Genomic DNA, 19,095 nt, shown 5'->3' with positions numbered 1-19,095 from the left:
GTTCAGAAGAGCTAGTGGGGAGGGACAGATTGGTGTGGGGTCTCAATGGGAGAAGGGGTTTAGGGACACATGGGGACAGGGCAGAGGGGTTGCAGGGACATATAGGAATGGAGGAGAAGGGGTAGCTGAGTGGGGGTGTAGGGACACGTGGGGATGGGAGGATGGGGTTGCTGAGTGGGGCTATATGGGGAAGGGGGAGGGAGTGCAGGGACACCTAGGGTAAAGGAGAGGGTGGCTGTGTGGGAGAGGGTGGCTGAGTGGGGGTGCAGAGACCCATGGGGACAGAGGCAGATGTGCCTGACTGAATGAGAGAGAGGCTAGGGGTCAGCCGGAGTCTGCATTGGGGAGGCTCCCTAACAGCCCTCCCCATCAACAACTGTTCTATACTTCTCCCACCCACCCCCAAAAACCCTCCAGATTAACATCCAGCCCCCTTCCCAGCAATTACTTCCATCCTCTCCTCCGTTACCCCTGACTCGCACAAGCCTTTGCACTGCTTCTGGGCATGCTGGAAATACAGTTCTGTATTGTAGTTTAAATGTATTATTACTCAGTTTTATATTAATATCCCCGGTAATGAATCTTTTTGTCAAAAACCATTTCCTTAATCTTTTTTGTGCTCTGTATTGATACAGAAATACTTGTTGACAGGTATTTTGAAATAAATTACCAAAATAATTGAAACTGGTGTGATTATAATGTGTTATTTTGACAAATAAAATATAAAGAATTCTAAAATATTGTGAGCAGAATTTTTAATTTTTTGGCACAGAATGCTCCCAGGAGTAGAACTTACGTTCATGTAACAGGTGATCAGCAGGCAATGGTTTCTCCTCAGGGTGAAGCTTCCATAGGTTTGATGTGGAGGTGAGACATTGCCTTCTTCTCCCACTGTGTATTTCCTAGGGATCTATCCCACTTAACTTTGTCTAGCACATTGTTTCAAAGAGTCCTTTGAAGCTCATAACACTTTCTTGGACTTTTGTTAGCCAGGTCCCCTCCCCAGAGATGTTACAGACCATCCTACAGTAATACATACACACTCTTATTTTTAATACAATAAACTGCTAGGACACTGAAAACTTAATTCAATAAGGTTTGAGTTAATTCAGTAATGATGGTCCAGGATATTGCAGAAAATTGTCATCACTGTCAAACCCATGTCTATTTGTATCCATCCTTCTCTTGTCTTGTTCTTAGATTCTCATATTTTGGGGCAAAGAGTTTTTTGTTCTGTGTTTGTAGAATGTCCAGAAGATCCTGGTCCATTATTTGCACTACTAGGTATTATGATAATAAAAATCATAAATGATAATAATGGGGAGGTTGTGGTTAGTGGTGTGTGTGTCAGAAAGTAGGGAGAGGAAGGCTTTGGGCAAAGAGCTCCTGTGAGTCAGGAGTGCTGGAGGCGGTAGTGGTGGAGATCCCATGGAACAGCTGCTGTAGGGAGTTAGGATGCTGTGGAGGGCTGGAAGAAATGGAACTCAAGGATCTGGAAGGGTTGCTGCTGATTAGAGTAATGGGAGCATGGGTGCTGGGTAGTGGGTGCTCCAGGAAAAAGGGGTGCTAGCAACGGGAGGGAGAAATGGTACACATTTTTGGCAGGATCTCTTGGGAATCAGGACCATGGAACAATTGAGACAGTGGGATTATGGGGTGAAAATGGTTGGGGAGCAGAGACTTTGGGAGTACTGATAACAAGGAGGGCTGTGCGTAATGGGAGGGGAGGAGAACATAAGGAGTGGCTGTTCCTTGGGTCCCAGGAGGCAGCGAAGGGCAAAATTAATTGGAGAATGGTGCGTGGAGGTCCTAGTGATTGGCAGGGCTAGCTCCCTCTCTGTGCCCTTCTTTGTCTCTCTGTCTCCCCTCAGCTGTCAGGCCTTGTGCCTTTCCTCCTCCTGCACTGTCTCTGGGCTTCTCTCTGTCAGAAAAAAGCAGTTCCAGGGGGATTTACCCTCTGCCTGGAGTCTTCCCTTTCTGTGACATGGAGTTAGGTGCTCTTTGATCGTGACTGTCTGGCTGTGTGTTCCCAGTAGGCATGGGCACAGTTGAACCCCTCATAAGAAGAGTGTCTGCACCTTTGAGAACACTGGGAGCTGGCCCCATGATTTTACTGCTTGAAAATGGGCTGGGGTTAAAATAACAGAAGTTTTTGTGTGTGTGACAAAATGTCCCATGAATTTACCTTATCTCACTTGTCTCACTTGATCAGGGTTTCCAGTTTCCAAACCTGATGTCACCTCCCAGAAGGAGCAAAGGGAAGAGCCGTTTTCCCCAGATCTCAGAGGAAAGTGAGATTCTGAGAGACTGCTGTACAGGTGAGTGATCATTAAGCCAATTCAAATACTGTCAGTTCCTGAAGGAAACAGCTGGGATTCCCAACAAAGACCTGTGAGCTGTCTGAATTCAGGAATGTCCCCAGCAGGTGTCCTATGCTCAGGGCAAATATTGCTCATGGCTCCCTACCCACCCTGACTAACTCATGGCAGTAGCTCCCTCCCTGAACTTCCTTCTCCCTGAGTGTTTGGATGGGAGCTGGATGCAGAATTGATCCCCTACTCTCTCCCATTTAGGGAAGAGTTTGGGGAAATTCAGTCCCTGATTTTTTCCCATCTCCAGCTCTTCTTTTGGTTTGTTCTCCCCTTTTCCATTCTGGTTTCTGAGGGTTTTTCTTTCTCTGTACCACCAGGTGATGGGATGGTGAATGAGACCATGGCGCAGGATCCTCAGCAGGAAGGTGATGAGGAAGTGGAACCACATGGGGTGTTACTGCAAAGATGCAAAGGGAGTGTGTCCAGGAGTAGTGAGCAGGAAAAAGCCTGTGAGAATCAGTACAGGCCAGAGAAGCAGCAGAGAAACCAGCCAACACAGAAAGCTGGTCAATCTGTTAATTATCAGGGAACTCAGAAAGACAACAAGAAAACCATGGCCCAGCAGATTATCCTCATGGGAGAAAGAAATAAAACATGCATTGAGTGTGGGAAAAAGTTCAGTAAGCGAGCACACCTTATTATCCATCAGAGAAGCCACACAGGGGATAAACCCTATGAATGCTGTGAGTGTGGGAAAACCTTCGCTCAGAGATCAAACCTTACTACGCATCAGAGAATCCACACAGGAGAGAAACCCTATGAATGCTGTGAGTGTCAAAAATCCTTCACTGATCACTCAACCCTTATTAGTCACCAGAGAATCCACACAGGGGAGAAACCCTATGAATGCTGTGACTGTGGGAAATGCTTCTCTCGGAGCTTACACCTTATTCAGCATCAGAGAATCCACACAGGGGAGAAACCCTATGAATGCTGTGAATGCGGGCAAACCTTCGCTCAGAGCTCACAGCTTATTAGACATCAGCGGATCCACACAGGGGAGAAACCCTATGAATGCTGTGAATGCGGGAAAACCTTCACTGGTAGTTCAAACCTTATTAGCCATCAGAGAATCCACACAGGGGAAAAACCCTATGAATGCTGTGAGTGTGGGAAAACATTCACTGATAGCTCAACCCTTATTAGTCACCAGAGAATCCACACCAGAGAGAAACCCTATCGATGCTGTGAATGTGGGAAAACTTTCTCTTGGAGCTCAGCTCTTATTCAACATCAGAGAATCCACACAGGGGAGAAACCCTATGAATGCTGTGAGTGCAGGAAAACCTTTTCTCAGAGCTCAGCCCTTATTCAACATCAAAGAATCCACACAGGGGAGAAACCCTATGCATGTTGTGAGTGCGGGAAAACCTTTGCTCAGAGCTCAAAACTTATTAGACATCAGAGGATCCACACAAGAGAGTGACCCTATGAATTTTATGAATATGGCAAGTTCTTATATCCGAACTCAGCCTTTCTTTATCATTAGAGATGCTGCAAGGGAGTAGGAGACCATATAAACCCTGTCTAGAAAAGAATGTTTTCCTTTTGCTAATTCCCACATAATGAAATTAAAGGCATCATTTGTGTCCCTGTGATATTTCAGTTCCCCTAGATGAGTTGTCTGCTTTTCCCTTCTGTAGCACATCTTCCCTTAGGGAGAATCCCAGAGTCTTTATGATCAACTGCTTTGTTCTATGTCATGGAAGTGTGTCTCTCAAACAAGAATGTCCATCAACTCCAGAAGTTTAATGTACTGGAGCCTTGATTCCACTAGGATTTACCTAGCTTCAATTAGCAATCTTGATGTAAAGACAAGGTTTTTTTCAATTAAAAAAAAAAATTACCGTGGCCACTATAAATGGACTATCAAATTTTGTGAAGACCTGAGATAACATCCATCATTTTTCCTAGTGTAAACAAATTCGGAGCATCACATTTATACTTTTCCTCCCACTGCAAAGCAATTGTTGGTTACCACATTCCCTCGCTATGGACAGATTGTCTCATTCCCAGTTGTTTTCACATTGCACTGGGTTCTGCTGAATGTTTTTATACCATTTTAAATACATATAAAGATAACAAAGAGAAGGAGCAGGATTAGGGATAGGAAAATACAAGTTTTTTCAACCTCTGTGACACCTGAAAAAGAAGTGGTGAGTCGCAGGGATTACTCCAGCAGTGTTTCTCTCTTTGATCCAGAATTTATGTAGAATTAGTTTTCCACTTTCTACACCTCCACCTCTCACTGTTGTCTTATGATTCAGTGTTATCAGCCCTCTGCGTGGGAATAACACTTGGATTTGATCCTAAACCATAGTAATTCAGGGCCTGAGATGAAAGTGTCAAATACCTGGAAGGGGAATTTAATTAATCTCAACTGTAGTATAATAATTTGGAGTTCAAATCTCAGTTTCCAACAATTGGAAAGCCTTTTCTAGGATTTTTCCTATTGAGATGGGATTGTTTGGAGATGGAGAGGCTGGGATTTTTTCCAGTTATGATGATGCTGGAAGTTTTGTAAATGATACCACTCAATAGTAATGAGTGAAGCAGGTTTCAATGAGTCAGAAGAGAACATAATGGGAGAATATCTTGTTTTGATTCTGAGTCATCACCTTTAACTTGCTCTGGAATTTCTAGTTCAGCGGTCCCCAACCTTTCTGTGGGAATAGCACATTGGCGCCCGCCACAGTCTGTTGGGAATAGCAAACACCCCACCTCCGAAATGCTGCTGAGAAGTGGCAGTGGAAAGAAGCCTCACCGCCGAGAAATGGCAACGCTTCTCGATGGCATTTCGGCAGGCCATTCTCAGGTGGCTGTGCCCGGCGGTGGCATTTCAGCAGCATAGTGTCCTGCGGGCGTTGGGGACCCCGTTCTAGTTAGTCTTTTCTTATTTTATTTTTGCTTTTCCCTGCCCCCTCCATGATGAGATGGAGAAACTTCAAGTGCAGTTTAATCAAACAGGAGAGAATACTCCAAACTTACTGTTTTTACGTCTCGCATCTGAAATGGTCAACAGCAGCCCACCCCAAATTGCACAACTAACTGAAATAAACTGGATACAATCAATCAGAGTGTTGTTCAGTTGTTTAGGTCAATATTGTATCACATGATCCAGGGAGAGAATTCCACAGTAAGTGACTAGGAACTAAGCAAAAGGTGCATGTGTTTGTTTCCCAAGGCAATTGTGACCCAGACTCGTGACAGACGATATCCCAGTGTTCACACCCTACACACATTTGCAGTAATTTTAGTGCAAGGCATTGAGAGATTACACTCCATATCCTTTATGAAAATATGCTTATGGTATGGATATGACATAATAGAAATCCTTTCTGCAAGATGGCTCATGTAAGATATCATTGGACAGGTTATGATTTACTGAATGTGATTATCCAATGTATTTGCATGTATCATTTCTTTAGCTAAAGTTGGAATATCAGCTATGTAACAATTACAACTCAGAGTGTATTGGGAAGATACCCACCAGATGATAGGCCATCAGATTTGATGGGCCATCAGAAAGACACAACAAGACTGGAAAGATACTAATCTCTCTCCTTCCTGGGATCTAGCAGTGTCACAGCTACATCAGGTGGTCTTGTCTCCTGATACTAAACATTATCTTGGACTTCTTGTAACTTTCCACTACAAGGAGAAGGAGTGTCAAGTTTGGGAAGCAAAAGATTCCTAGCTTATGTAAATCTTAGGGAAGGGTGGGGAGGAGGGCAATCGAGACTTTCCTCCATTGTCTTCCCAAGAAGAAGGACTGCTGAAAGTACCTGGAGGAACAGAGGAACTAACCTGAAGGGAAAGGCAGGGGAGAGTCCAGACCGAGGCAGGGTTCTGGTCTGCAAGAAGAAATAACTGGGACTTTGAGCAACAGAAACTCTTCATTCTGCCTAATTCAACATTTAGGGTAAGAAACTACATTCGGTATTCTGTATCTTTAGTGAATCAAGCTTAGTTTGTGTGTTTTGTTTTATTTGCTTAGTAATCTGCTTTGATCTGTTTTATACTCACAATTTTTCTGTAGTTAATAAAGTGACTAAGTGATAGCAAACAGGTAATCTGCTATGATCTAACAAATAAACAAGAAACTGCAAACTAAGCCTACTATACTAGGTAAATAGAATTTGAATTAGCAATTTCTCACCCTGACTGATAATACAAGCAGTCCACCAAGTTTCCATACACAGGTTCGAAATCTCTTTAGCCTGGGACCAGCACTTCCCCCAGTTCAGTCTTTGTTCCTCAGATATTTCCAGGAGTTCTCTTGGGTGGGGAGTGAGGCCCAGAGATGATGTCACTCCTCATTTTATGTAGTTTTTCCATGTGATGGGAACCCTTTGTTTCAAACTAAGTTCACAGCCCAGTTTGTGGAAAGATCTAGGTACCAAACTGGAGCTCAGTGTCATGTGGTCTGGTCACATGCCCTTGCCTGCCTTGCTGAGTCATAGCAGCCATTACTCAGATTGTCTGGTGCGTTCTCAAGAAGGCTGAGCTCTTCCATGCTCCATTGTCTTTGTTGATGAGCCATCACCACTTGTCTAGCTTCTACATTGTTGTACCTGAAAGGCTAGTTCTGGATGTTACCCAGAGTAAGCACATTTGAAATACAGATACCTAGTCAATATTCATACCTCCAGATACAAAAATGATACAGGCATACAAATAGGATAATCATATTTAGCAAATCATAACTTTTCAATGGACACCTTACATGACATATTTGTACAAGATGCATTATAGTACATCATATAATGATCATATCATAATGATACCAGTATGATGAATATGGGGTGCAGTGTCACAGTGGTGAAACCTTGCAAAAGACAGGCTGTGAGCAGAAGTCAAGCTCTGCCTGCATGGAGGCTCACAGAATCTGTCAACAGGGCTCATATTGCAAAAACATTCACATTCCTGAGAAGTGTTAGGCTCAGGACATTCACAGAAACACATTCCAGAAGGATGGTATCAGAACCCCCTGACTTCTCTTAAAGATGGGGTCAGGATGACAGTGTGATGGATAGAGATGTTTTGATCGTACCAACATGTACAAGGTAAAGGGTGGTTACTGACCATATCAGAGGGGCAATATGAAATTTGTTTGTATCAGTGTACAAAATAGAGTCTTGGAGGAAGTGTCTTTGGCTAGCCTAGGGGAAGTGGAAAGTCCCACCACTGACAGAGCTGGTCCATTGTGACAAGCATACTTGTGGTAGTGGTCCTGTAGAGTCTACAGGATACTAGGACTGTGCTTCATTAATAAAGTTGGCTGGGTGCCTTTGCTACTAAACAGGTCTGTGGTGATGGGGCAGTTTGATCAGAACCTGATGTATGGGCTATCTGGCCAGAGCCAGTGCAACACAGAGAGAACACACACATGCAGACATCTGACAACTGCAGTGTTATATGCGAAGTAGTAAACACAAGCTGCAATCATGACTAATAGTATGTTATCCATATAAAGCTGGGGAGTAGCCAAAACCAATTCCTCAGAGGCAAAGGGCAGCTGATGCCTCACCCAAGTGTAAACAAGGGTGATGGACCATTGCCTGCGAATTGACCATTCTTTGCCAGGAAAGGGGCTGGGCAAAAAAATTCTACATTTTAGCAAAGAAACATGGAGTTCCTGTTCACACAGATTACCTGTAGTCTTGCTCCCAGCTGGGAATGCTTCTCAAAGTGGGAACAGGACTATAAAACAAAGGGGCAGACCCCACCCCCCCCAACACCCCTTTTCTCTCCCTGCTCATTGGATTCTCTGCACCTGTGAAGACAAAATGACACAGCCCTTAAGCTTTGATTGAGGTGTTCTACTCAGCACGTGCTTCAGGAGTAAGACTACTGAAGCACATGCTGAGAAAAATTTGCTTTGAAACTAAGAATTTCTTAAGTATGTGTTAGGAAGCATTTTATCTTTATTTTTTGTAACCATTTATGACTTTTAAGCCACATTACCTGTACTCTCATAAAATCTCTTTGTAGTTGTTAAACTTGTTTTCTGTGTTAAATACAGTGTGTTTAAACTGAAGTTTCTGAATAGCTATTTGAAATAATAAGATGGTATATTATTCTTTTAAAGGTTTATTGGACTTCAAATATTTTGTAGTGTCCAGGAGAGTACTGGGCAGTACAAGACATACATTTCTGGGGAAAATCTGGGACTGGGGTGTGTGTGTTAGGGCTCACTATAAAGTGTAGTAGAAAGAGAGCCTAAGACATGAGGTGTGGTAAAAGGGGCCTGGTGTAAGGCCTAAGGCTGCTACTAAATTCAGGCCCTGCTGAGAGAAAGCAAAGTTAGCAAGAGTCAAGGTATGAGCAGCAGTCAGGCCCTGTTACAAAACATGCTTATGTGGAAGTTCACAGGACCTAGCAGTGTTATGCTTATAAGAAGCATACACAATTTTTTAAAAAGAGGGTAAGGCAATATGCTACATTTATTGAGAGTACAGTTTAAGCATTAAAATCAGCATATGCTTTCATACATGCACACACACCAAAAGGTTCTGCAACTGGATCTTATAGTTACCAGTCCATAGTGTTGCTTGGTCAGTTCCAGTGGCCAGCTGAAACTGCACACGAGGGAGGGGAGCTGGACTTCTGTCAAACACATTCAAAGCTCTGATGTTGATGCAGAATGAACCCAAAGTCCCACAGCAATACACCTTTCTTTTATGGTGATAAGTTCCCATACAAGTCTCTGGACCTTGCTGTGTCATACCAGAGCTGTCAATCATGAGGTATTCAAGGTTGCTCTTAATTAGCATTATTTTGAGTTGTTACCAGGAGGATCCACAATTGTTTCTTATCTTGTCCTTATGGCTCAACTCCTTCTCTTGTCCTTGGGGTGTATGCCTTTAGGGTTGTCAATTTGCCATCCGGGTGATTGATAATAAAGATGGTGTCTCTTGACTCCTCCACTCCCTTCTTGATCATCCGACCCAGTTGTTCTTTCTTAGTTAATTACCATACATTTTTTACTCACACCAAACAATAGATAAGGCAATTACAGCCATAAAACTTCTATCCATCTAAGAACAGTCAGCAATGTTCTGACTGTTAACCCAATCAGCAAAAAATAAACTCAAAACAATTTCTTCTTACTAATTCAAGGCGACAATTTATTTTAGCAAAATTAGCAAAATGGAGTACAATTTTACATGAGACAATTTCTTCCCATTAGGCTTTTGGCCTACAGCAGAAACAGGGCTGGTATTGCAAAAACACAAGGACTCCGAGCCTAAGTATTCACATAAACATTCCAGAGGTGTAGTATCAGAATACGCTGATGCAAAGTTATGGTGTAAACACACACCCCGAAGATGATACAGAGACACATTTGGCCCCTCTTAAAGAAAAGGTCAGGATGATAGCGTGATGGATAGAGATGTTTTGATTGAACCAACATGTACAAGGTAAAGGGTGGTAACTGACCACATGAGAAGGGCAATCCGTAACTTGTTAATATCAGTGCATAAAAGAGGGGCCTCAGGAGGGGTGTCTTTGTCCAGCTGAGGAGTGGAAAATCTTGCCAGATGAGTGGGAGAGCCCTGCCTCTGCTGCGTGCAGTCTGGCAGGGCCTATGAAGGAGGGTGCGGTGAGGGTGCAGCTGGGCATGAGAGAGGGCCTGCCCCAGGAAGAGTTTTCCCTCCCTCGTGCCATCCCACTGCTAGCTCCCCGAGTCCCTGTGCCATCGCCCTTGTCCCCGGCCTGGCCACTGCTAGCCAGCCCACAGATGACACATGGAGGGCTGGGGCCCTTGTACAGGGGAAGCAGGGCAAATGGAAGGTTCAGGCTCAGTTCCTCCCCTCTGCTGCTCCTGTAAGAACAGGAAGGGGGCCATAGATGCCAAACCTTCTGCCTTGCCCTCCTTCCACCGGAGCTGGCTGGGGAAGATGTGGCAGGAATAGGGGGCAGCGCTGCTCCTCCTTTGGGGTCCCTCCTTGAGGGGACCTCTGGTGGTCCCCCTCCCACCCTCTTGCTACCTAAGCCCCCTGCAAGCTCCAAGGCAAGTATCGCTTCAAGTGCCGGTGGGGAGGTCCCTGGGGAGGTGGGAGACGTCTCCTCCATATTCAAGGAGATTGAGGCCCAGGGTCTGACCCTGGTCACACAGGGGAAGAATGATTCTCTGCCAGCAGGCCTCACTCTTGGTAACTTTACACCACCCTCCCCTCCCCATGACCACTGCTCCCACTCTCACTTCTGGGGAGCCCCTGGACCCTTCCACCTGCCCAGTCGCGCACACCTCACTGAAGGCCACCAAGCCCATCAAGGCAACAGCCCATGCCATGTGGCCAGGCCCTGAGTCACCAGGGGCACCTCTTGCTGTTGCAGGGCAACCAACCTCCTTTCTGGGTGGGGACCCCGCTGCCAATTCTCCATCCATCGATGCCATGGCTGCAGCACCCACCATGGAGAAAGAGCCTGGCATCACCGAGGGCCCCATTCCCATTCCCCAACACCTGAGCCCAGCCAAGAGATGCCTCCCTGGGTTGCCCGGCTGCTGGGGCTCATGGTCCCATTTCCACCCCTCTCCCTGACCCCGTTCCTGATCCCTGCCCCAACCCCTGATGCTGATCCTGTCCCCCTCCACCTCCCGAGCTGCTGCTGCCCCTGGGGTTGACCAGTGGATGACCCCCAGGGCATGGCCTTCATGTTCCCTGGTCCTGATCTCCTAAGGGCTACTATTTTCCCTCCTGCCCACTGAGCCAGGGTCTGAGGAGGGCTGTGTGGGGCCGGCCCATTGGGCACCATGCTGGAGGTCTTCCCCCTGCCTGCCCATTGTGGTAGGCCATGGGGCTTTGACAGGGGCCCCACCAGAGGACAGCCAGGGGCCTGTGACCCCACCCCCTGATAGGTTGCGAGAGGAGCTGCAAGAGTTTCTCAGGATGCCTGTCAGTCCTGGAACAAGGTGCAGCTTGCTCTCCAGCTCTGAGGGGAATTTTATCAAATCCTCCAGGCCATGAGGACCATTTTGGGGGAGAGTGAAGGGACAGAGGGGCTGGCTGCTTCGGCCTACCAGAGGGCCCACTGCTTCTGTGACTCCCAGCTTACATAAGGGATTGGTCATAGAATCATAGAATCATAGAATATAAGGGTTGGAAGGGACCCCAGAAGGTCATCTAGTCCAACCCCCTGCTCGATTCCCAGTTAAATCATCCCAGCCAGGGCTTTGTCAAGCCTGACCTTAAAAACCTCTAAGGAAGGAGATTCTACCACCTCCCTAGGTAACGCATTCCAGTGTTTCACCACCCTCTTAGTGAAAAAGTTTTTCCTAATATCCAATCTAAACCTCCCCCACTGCAACTTGAGACCATTACTCCTCGTTCTGTCATCTGCTACCATTGAGAACAGTCTAGAGCCATCCTCTTTGGAACCCCCTTTCAGGTAGTTGAAAGCAGCTATCAAATCCCCCCTCATTCTTCTCTTCTGCAGGCTCTGGTCACTTATTACTGCATGGCCCAACAGTGTCCCTGCCAGCAAGGATTCCCCCGCAGCCCTCCCTATGATGCCCATTACCTTCACTACATTAAACACCTGGGGCTGTAGGGTGGGTCTCTGCAGGTGCCAGATGCTCTCCTTTTTGGGGGGGGGGGTACTCTGTGGTTTTCCTACAGGAGACCCATATGGATCCAACAGCTGAAGCAAGTTGGTGGCTGGAGTGGGGGGACAGGGTTCATTTTAGCCATCTCACAGCTCATACAGCTAGAGTGGTTACCCTGTTTTCCCCTGACCTATGGCCCGAGATACTGGGGGTTACTGAGGCTGTGCTGGACCACCTGCTGCACCTCTGGGTCTGCATGAAAGGCCTGGTGGTCAATCTCATCAATGTTTATGCCCCAACATCGGGCCCAGTGCAGGTACACCTTTTTTAACTGGCGTCTGCCCTCCTCAGCTCCTTGGATCCTCACGAGTGCCTGGTCCTGGACAGGGACTTAACACCGTCCTCGAGGAACAGGACTGCTTGGGGACCGAGCAGTTCCCGGCTGTTGTGGACATCTTCTGGGAAATTGTGGACCATCACTCCCTGGTGGATGTCTGGCGTGACCACCACCTGGATGACGGGTTGACGTTCACCTTTGTCCGGGTGGAGGCCCATCAGTCATGCCACTCCTGGTGGGACCACATTTATTTATCATGCTGTCACCTTTCACAGGCCCACTCCTCCAGCATCCAGCCAACCCCATTCTCAGATCTCCATCTGGCAACTGTGACGGTCTCTCTTAGCGCAGAGAGGCAGGGGCCAGCCTATTGGCACTTTAATAACAGCTTGTTGGAGGATGTGGGCTTTGTGGATTCCCTCCAGGAGTTCTGGCTGGCCTGGTGAGGGCAGAGGTGTGCCTTTCCCTTGGCGCAGTGGTGGTGGGATGTGGGGAAGGTGAACGCCTGCTCTTCTGTCATGACTACACCTGGCACACCAGCCGGTGGAGGGATACGGTGATAGAACAGTTGGAATGGGAGGTCTTAGAGTAGAAGAGGCATCTGGCCACCAGCCCTGTGGATCCATCCTTTGGTGGAGCATGCTGGAAGAAGTGGGAGGAGCTCCGGGCCCTTGAGAACCATTGGGTCCGGGGTGCCTTTGTTCAATCCTGCATCCACCTCCTTTGGGAGATGGACCACGGCTCCTGCTTCTTCTACGCCCTGGAGAAAAAGAGGGGGGTGGGGGGGGGGCTAAGAAGCATGTCACCTGACTTCTGGCAGAGGACGGCATCCCCCTCATGGATCTGGGAATCATAAACTATAAGGGTTGGAAGGGACCTCAGGAGGTCATCTAGTCCAATCCCCTGCTCAAAGCAGGACCAATCCCCAACTAAACCATCCCAGCCAGGGCTTTGTCAAGCCTGACCTTAAAAACTTCTAAGGAAGGAGATTCCACCACCTCCCTAGATAATGCATTCCAGTGTTTTACCACTTAAATTGATTTCTTGAGGACCTGCAGGGTTGGAAGGGACCTCAGGAGGTCATCTAGTCCAACCCCCTGCTCAAAGCAGAACCAATCCCCAACTAAATCATCCCAGCCAAGGAATCAATTCTGAAGCACTTAGAGGAGAGGAAAGTGATCAGGAACAGTCAGCATGGATTCATCAAGGGCAAGTCATGCCTGACTAATCTAATTGCCTTCTATGATGAGATAACTGGCTCTGTGGATGAGCGGAATCATAGAATCATAGAATATGATTCTATGGTTCTATGATGCCCTTGGTGAATCCATGCTGACTGTTCCTGATCACTTTCCTCTCCTCTAAGTGGGAAAGCAGTGGACGTGTTGTTCCTTGACTTTAGCAAAGCTTTTGACACGGCCTCCCACACTATTCTTGCCAGCAAGTTAAAGAAGTATGGGCTGGATGAATGGACTATAAGGTGGATAGAAAGCTGGCTAGATTGTTGGACTCAATGGGTAGTGATCAATGGCTCCATGTCTAGTTGGCAGCCGGCATCAAGTGGAGTGCCCCAAGGGTCGGTCCTCGGGCCAGTTTTGTTCAACATCTTCATTAATGATCTGGAGGATGGCATGGATTGCACCCTCAGCAAGTTTGCAGATGACACTAAACTGGGAGGAGAGATAGATACGCTGGAGGGTAGGGATAGGATACAGAGGGACCTAGACAAATTGGAGGATTGGGCCAAGAGAATTCTGGTGTGGATCAACAAGGACAAGTGCAGAGTCCTGCACCTAGGACGGAAGAACCCAATGCACCGCTACAGACTGGGGACCGAGTGGCTAGGCAGCAGTTCTGCAGAAAAGGATCTAGGGGTTGCAGTGGATGAGAAGCTGGATATGAGTCAACAGTGTGCCCTTGTTGCCAAGAAGGCCAATGGCATTTTGGGATGTATAAGTAGGGGCATTGCCAACAGATCAAGGGACGTGATCGTTCCCCTCTATTTGTCATTGGTGAGGCCTCATCTGGAGTACTGTGTCCATTTTTGGGCCCCACACTACAAGAAGGAGGTGGAAAAATTGGAAAGCATCCAGCAGGGGGCAACAAAAATGATTAGGGGTCTGGAACACATGACTTTTGAGGAGAGACTGAGAAAACTGGGATTGTTTAGTCTGCAGAAGAGAAGAATGAGGGGGGATTTGATAGCTGCTTTCAACTACGTGAAAAGGGGTTCCAAAGAGTATGGATCTAGACTGTTCTCAGTGGTAGCAGATGACAGAACGAGGAGACATATGAGTGTCCTCAGGGCAACACAGTTGCAAACGTGAGTAGTGGCTCACTGCAGCACACACCACACTTGATGGCTCATCCTTGTGCATGCTGGGGTGGCCATCTCCCCGTTGATGAGACCTGGTACCACCGTATTCCTGGAGCTCCAAACTGTCCTGCTGCCATCCCTGGCTATGTTGCTGTTGTCTTCTCTAGCGGTTGACTGGGAAGTGTGCATTGGGAAGTGTACAATTGACTGGGAAGTGTACAATGCCATGTAGCCATGTTGTCTCGAAGGGTGAAAGCAGGAAGAATGGTGCCTTCATAGCCCACCCTTTATTCCATAACATAATTAAGGAAAATATTTCTCAATGAATCCTCAATAAAAGATCAAAAACAGCCAATGTTTGCATCATGTTAAGGACACTGGTATTTTCTTTAAATTTGCCAGACCAAACTAACTAACATCTAACACATTTGAAGCTGTTCTTTTCACACCATTGCTCATTCTCAGGGTCTGCTTTGTCTCCAGACAGATCCATTCTCTTTCAGAACCGCCTTGCTCTTTCTGTCTGTTTCACTCATTGACATGTCGGAGTAAACACTCCCCTTCACTCTATTCTCAAACAAACACTAGTATTAACTTTTTGATTCTGATGGATTTAGAAAGTATTTTTCAAGTGGAAGATGACATTGCTGGGGGATTGTTCCCAAGATCCAGTACTTTGTGTTCAAACATCTCCCAGCTTCCTTGGTGAAAATAAGACCACGATTTCCTTTCAATATACAGGAGGAAAGTAGTTTTTCACCCCAGGTGGGACTTGAACCCAGAATCCGGAAGCCAATGCCTTATCCATTAGTCCACTGGGGCCCTGCTGTTCAACTGGTGGAGGGATGGAAATTTCCTCTCATAATTGCACATTGCTCACATTCACTTGGAATCTAAATACCCCCTTTATGTGCTTTACATAACTGTCTGCATCCCCTGTCAGCGAGGCAACTGGACAGGTCGCTGACAGAGCTGAGCACCACATTTCTGCCAGCCATCTTTAGAAAAGAATCCCACCCTAGAGTCACACCTCCCTCCTTCAGCACCTCCACGACTGTGGCTCTGAGTGGCAGTAGGATGATTAGGGGGCGAATCCAGGGCTGGAAGGCAGGTAAGGTAAGCCTGTAAGAAGTAACTATGTGGGGCATACCCAGGGTGAGGCTGTGGGCTGCTGGTTGGTTGTTGGGATCTGAACTCTAGATCAAAGCTGCACAGCAACCTGACACCCAGGGTTATAAGGCTGAAATAGTGAACCCCTTACTTGCCTCGGTGAACCCCAAACCCTTGTTACTCAGGGCATTTAGGAGTCTCTGTCCCTTAATAACTTCCTGGAGCTCCCCAGCAGGCTGCGGGCGTCAGCCACCTCCTGCCTCACAGGTTAGATTCTTGCGGTTCTTCCAGCCGCCCCCTCGCTTGAAGGCCCAGTGTAAGAAGAAGGAGGCCCGGTGCTAGCAGAAGAGGGTTTTGATTCATTAACCTCTATGTTATGGGCACAGCACACTTCCACTGTGTCACTCTGCTGGCTTTTTGTAAGCAGCACCTAGCAGCCCTGGGTCCAGGCTAGTGCCTTGTGAACTCTGGCACTGGCAGGAAGCGGTGCAGGGTGCTGGGCAGTGGCCCTGGCAAACCAGCCCCTGGTAGGTGTCTCTGTGGTATCATGGATCAGTGAGTTTGGCTGTTAATCGAAAGGAGGGTGGTTTATGCTCCCCCAGGGATGCCACTGAAGGCGGGTTCCTCAAGGTCTGCTGGGAGCCATGAAGTCCACCTTTTGCCACCTCAAAGGCTCCCTCTTGGACCCAGTGGGTTCATGTGCTGGCTGAAAGAGTGTGGGGGCCGTGCCACAAAACCCCGTTTCTGAGCAGTCACGCTGGGGACTTCGGCTTAATCCAAGTGCAAAATATTCAGTTGGGCACGTTTCACTCCCTTCCCACCTCTGCCCAAGTGACAAGGGAGAAACAGACGAGACACACGGGCTTGAAGACTGCCTCCATACGACGTCTCTGTAGGCTGCTGTGATGTTATTAATATGAACTGGAACAGTATATATCATTGTTGACACCACCATATTTGCAGCAAATATTGTACAAAGGTTGTCGTGTGAGGTGTCGATGACAAGGTTATGATTTGCTGGTTATAATTATGCTGCCTGTAAGTGTGTACCATTTTTGAATTTGAAGTTATGAATATGGGCTATGTACTTGTATCTCAAATTTATTTTATTCCAAGTAGCCTCCTTGATGCATTTGCTCAGCTTCTTGAGAAAGGACTATTCTCAGTAGGTGCCCAATCAAGAAACACTTAACTGACATTAGACTTTGGGAGATGCCAAACCACAGCTGAGCTTTCCTGGGAACATTCAAACTAACATGTAAACAATGGTCTGAATGACCCATCCCAGCTGTGGATGTACTCCAGAGACTTGATTTGAACTTGCAGTTCATTCCATCACTGCGACAAGCCTGAACCAAGAACTTTGTCATTACTGTATGTAATTGATTCCATTTAACACATTTTAGCTCTCCTCTATATCTTTTTCCTTTTATGAATAAACCTTTAGATTTTAGATTCTAAGGGATTGGCATCAGCATGATTTGTGGGTGAGATCTGACTTGTACATTGACCTGGCTTGGTCCTTTGGGATTGGGAGAATCTTTTTTTTTCTTTTATTGGGGTATTGGTTTTCATAACCAGTCATCCCCATAACGAGTGGCACTGGTGGTGATACTGGGAAACTGGAGTGTCTAAGGAAATTGCTTGTGTGACTTGTGGTTAGCCAGTGGGGTAAAACCAAAGTCTTCTCTGTTTGGCTGGTTTGGTTTGCCGTGGTGTGCATAGAAACCCCAGCCTTGGGCTGTAACTGCCCTGCTTTAAGCAATTTGTCCTGAATTGATATTCTCAGAAGTGTCCCAACAAAGGCAGCAACGTTACAGCTGCGCAAAGCTCTTGGCTTGCCTCATGCGTCATCAGGGAAGTGCGGCCATGCTGCCCAAACCTGAGTCACGTCCGCAGCCTGGCCCGCCCCTGATGATGGAGCGCAGAGCCACGCAAGTCAACGGCAGGTCGAGTCGGGAACCTCGGCTCTTTCCCCTGACAGCTACACAGAGATGCCTAGTGTCCCGAAAGCCTCCCTCGTGTTCTCCCGCAGCAGCCGCCTGCTGGTGTGGGTGGGAAAAGGAGACGAGGAAGCACTGCTGCCTAAAGCCAGGACAGGAGGCCCTCATCACACATGGGCCTGCCTCTTCCTTCAGCCCAGGCAGCCAGATGTCCCGGGGAGCTTTCTGGCAGTCTGACACCTCAGCCACCTCTTGGCTTAGGCCAGTGGTCCCCAACCTTTCTGTGGAAATAGCATATTGCTATTCTCGGAAGACTGTGGTGGGCACTGGACACCCTGCTGCCAAAATGCCACTGCCGAGTGCTGCCAAAAGCTGCAGCAGGAAGAAGTGTTGCTGCCAAAATGCCACTGAGAAACAGCAATGCTTCTTGGTGGCATTTCGGTGGCGGGGTGTCCTGCAGACGCACAAAAAGGCACCCTCAGGCACTGCGTTGGGAACGACTGGCTTAGGCTCTTGGTGCTCTGCTGGTTGACGCCTCACTTGAAGGCCCAAAGCAAAAAGAAAAGATCACATGAATAGCGGAGGATGGTTTCGATCCACCGACCTCTGGGCCCAGCATGCTTCTGCTGCACCACGCTGCTGGCTCTTCCCCTACAGCATCCAGCACCCAGTCTCCAGCATCCACACTAGTGCCTTGCAAGCTCTAGCCCCAGGCTGCTGGGGAGCAGCCTTGGTAACAGTGGACTTGTATCTCTGTGGTGCAATGGGTCAGTGCATTTGGCTGTTAACCAAAAAGATGGTGGTTTGAGCCCACCCAGGGATGGTGGTAACCTCTTGTTCCTCAGAACCTGATGAGAACCTCAAAACCATCCCCCTTGGACTCAGTGGTTTCAGCTAAGGCCTGAAGAGTGTGCTGCATGAGAGTGAGAAAACCAGCACCCATGCTGGAGGCTCGGGCTTAATCCTCAAGGCTGAGCGTAAAACTTTCCACCAGGCATGTTTCATTCCCTTCCCACCTCCACCTAACTGAGTCTGACTTAACTGAGAGAATACTACTTGCTTCAGGGGCTGAGTGCCAGGCCTATGTACACAGTGGCCAGCCCAGCAGAGTTGGTCTTTCATGACCTGCGCTTCTATATTGCTGATGCTGGCTGCAGAGATAATGCGGATGTTAGTTCATTGGTCTCCCCAGCTGATCCTGAGAATCCTCCTAAGGCAGCACTGCTGGAACCACTCCAGCCGCTTGAGATGACGTCTGTAGGTGTCAGAGCCATGGGGAAGGGTGGGGATGACAACTGCCTTGTGAACCAAAATTTTGATACCTGTTTGTAGGTCTCTATCATTGAAGACTTGTTTGAGTAGTCTTCCAAAAGATGTCCTGGCACAGCAGATCCTGTATTCAATTTCTGTGTCAATGTTGGTTGTTTGGGAGAGGTGGCTGCCAAGGTATGGAAAATGGTCCA

At 47.5% G+C, this 19,095-nt stretch overlaps 1 protein-coding gene across 1 annotated transcript in view; it reads left to right on the top strand.

Annotated features, from left to right (window-relative positions):
* LOC125629406 (uncharacterized) overlaps nucleotides 1-9,313 on the top strand; it is a 42,915-nt gene extending 33,602 nt beyond the window's left edge. Inside the window, exons 3-4 of the mRNA XM_075122200.1 lie at nucleotides 2,213-2,318; nucleotides 2,690-9,313. Coding sequence (XP_074978301.1) covers nucleotides 2,234-2,318; nucleotides 2,690-3,798 — 1,194 coding nt within the window. The 5' untranslated portion in view covers nucleotides 2,213-2,233 and the 3' untranslated portion in view covers nucleotides 3,799-9,313. The remainder of the gene's footprint in view (nucleotides 1-2,212; nucleotides 2,319-2,689) is intronic.
* The last annotated feature ends 9,782 nt before the right edge of the window (nucleotides 9,314-19,095 follow it).

This window comes from Caretta caretta, chromosome 22 (assembly GCF_965140235.1).
Source record: "Caretta caretta isolate rCarCar2 chromosome 22, rCarCar1.hap1, whole genome shotgun sequence".
NCBI classification, from domain to species: Eukaryota; Metazoa; Chordata; order Testudines; family Cheloniidae; genus Caretta; species Caretta caretta.
This window is presented reverse-complemented; position numbering and strand designations above follow the sequence as displayed.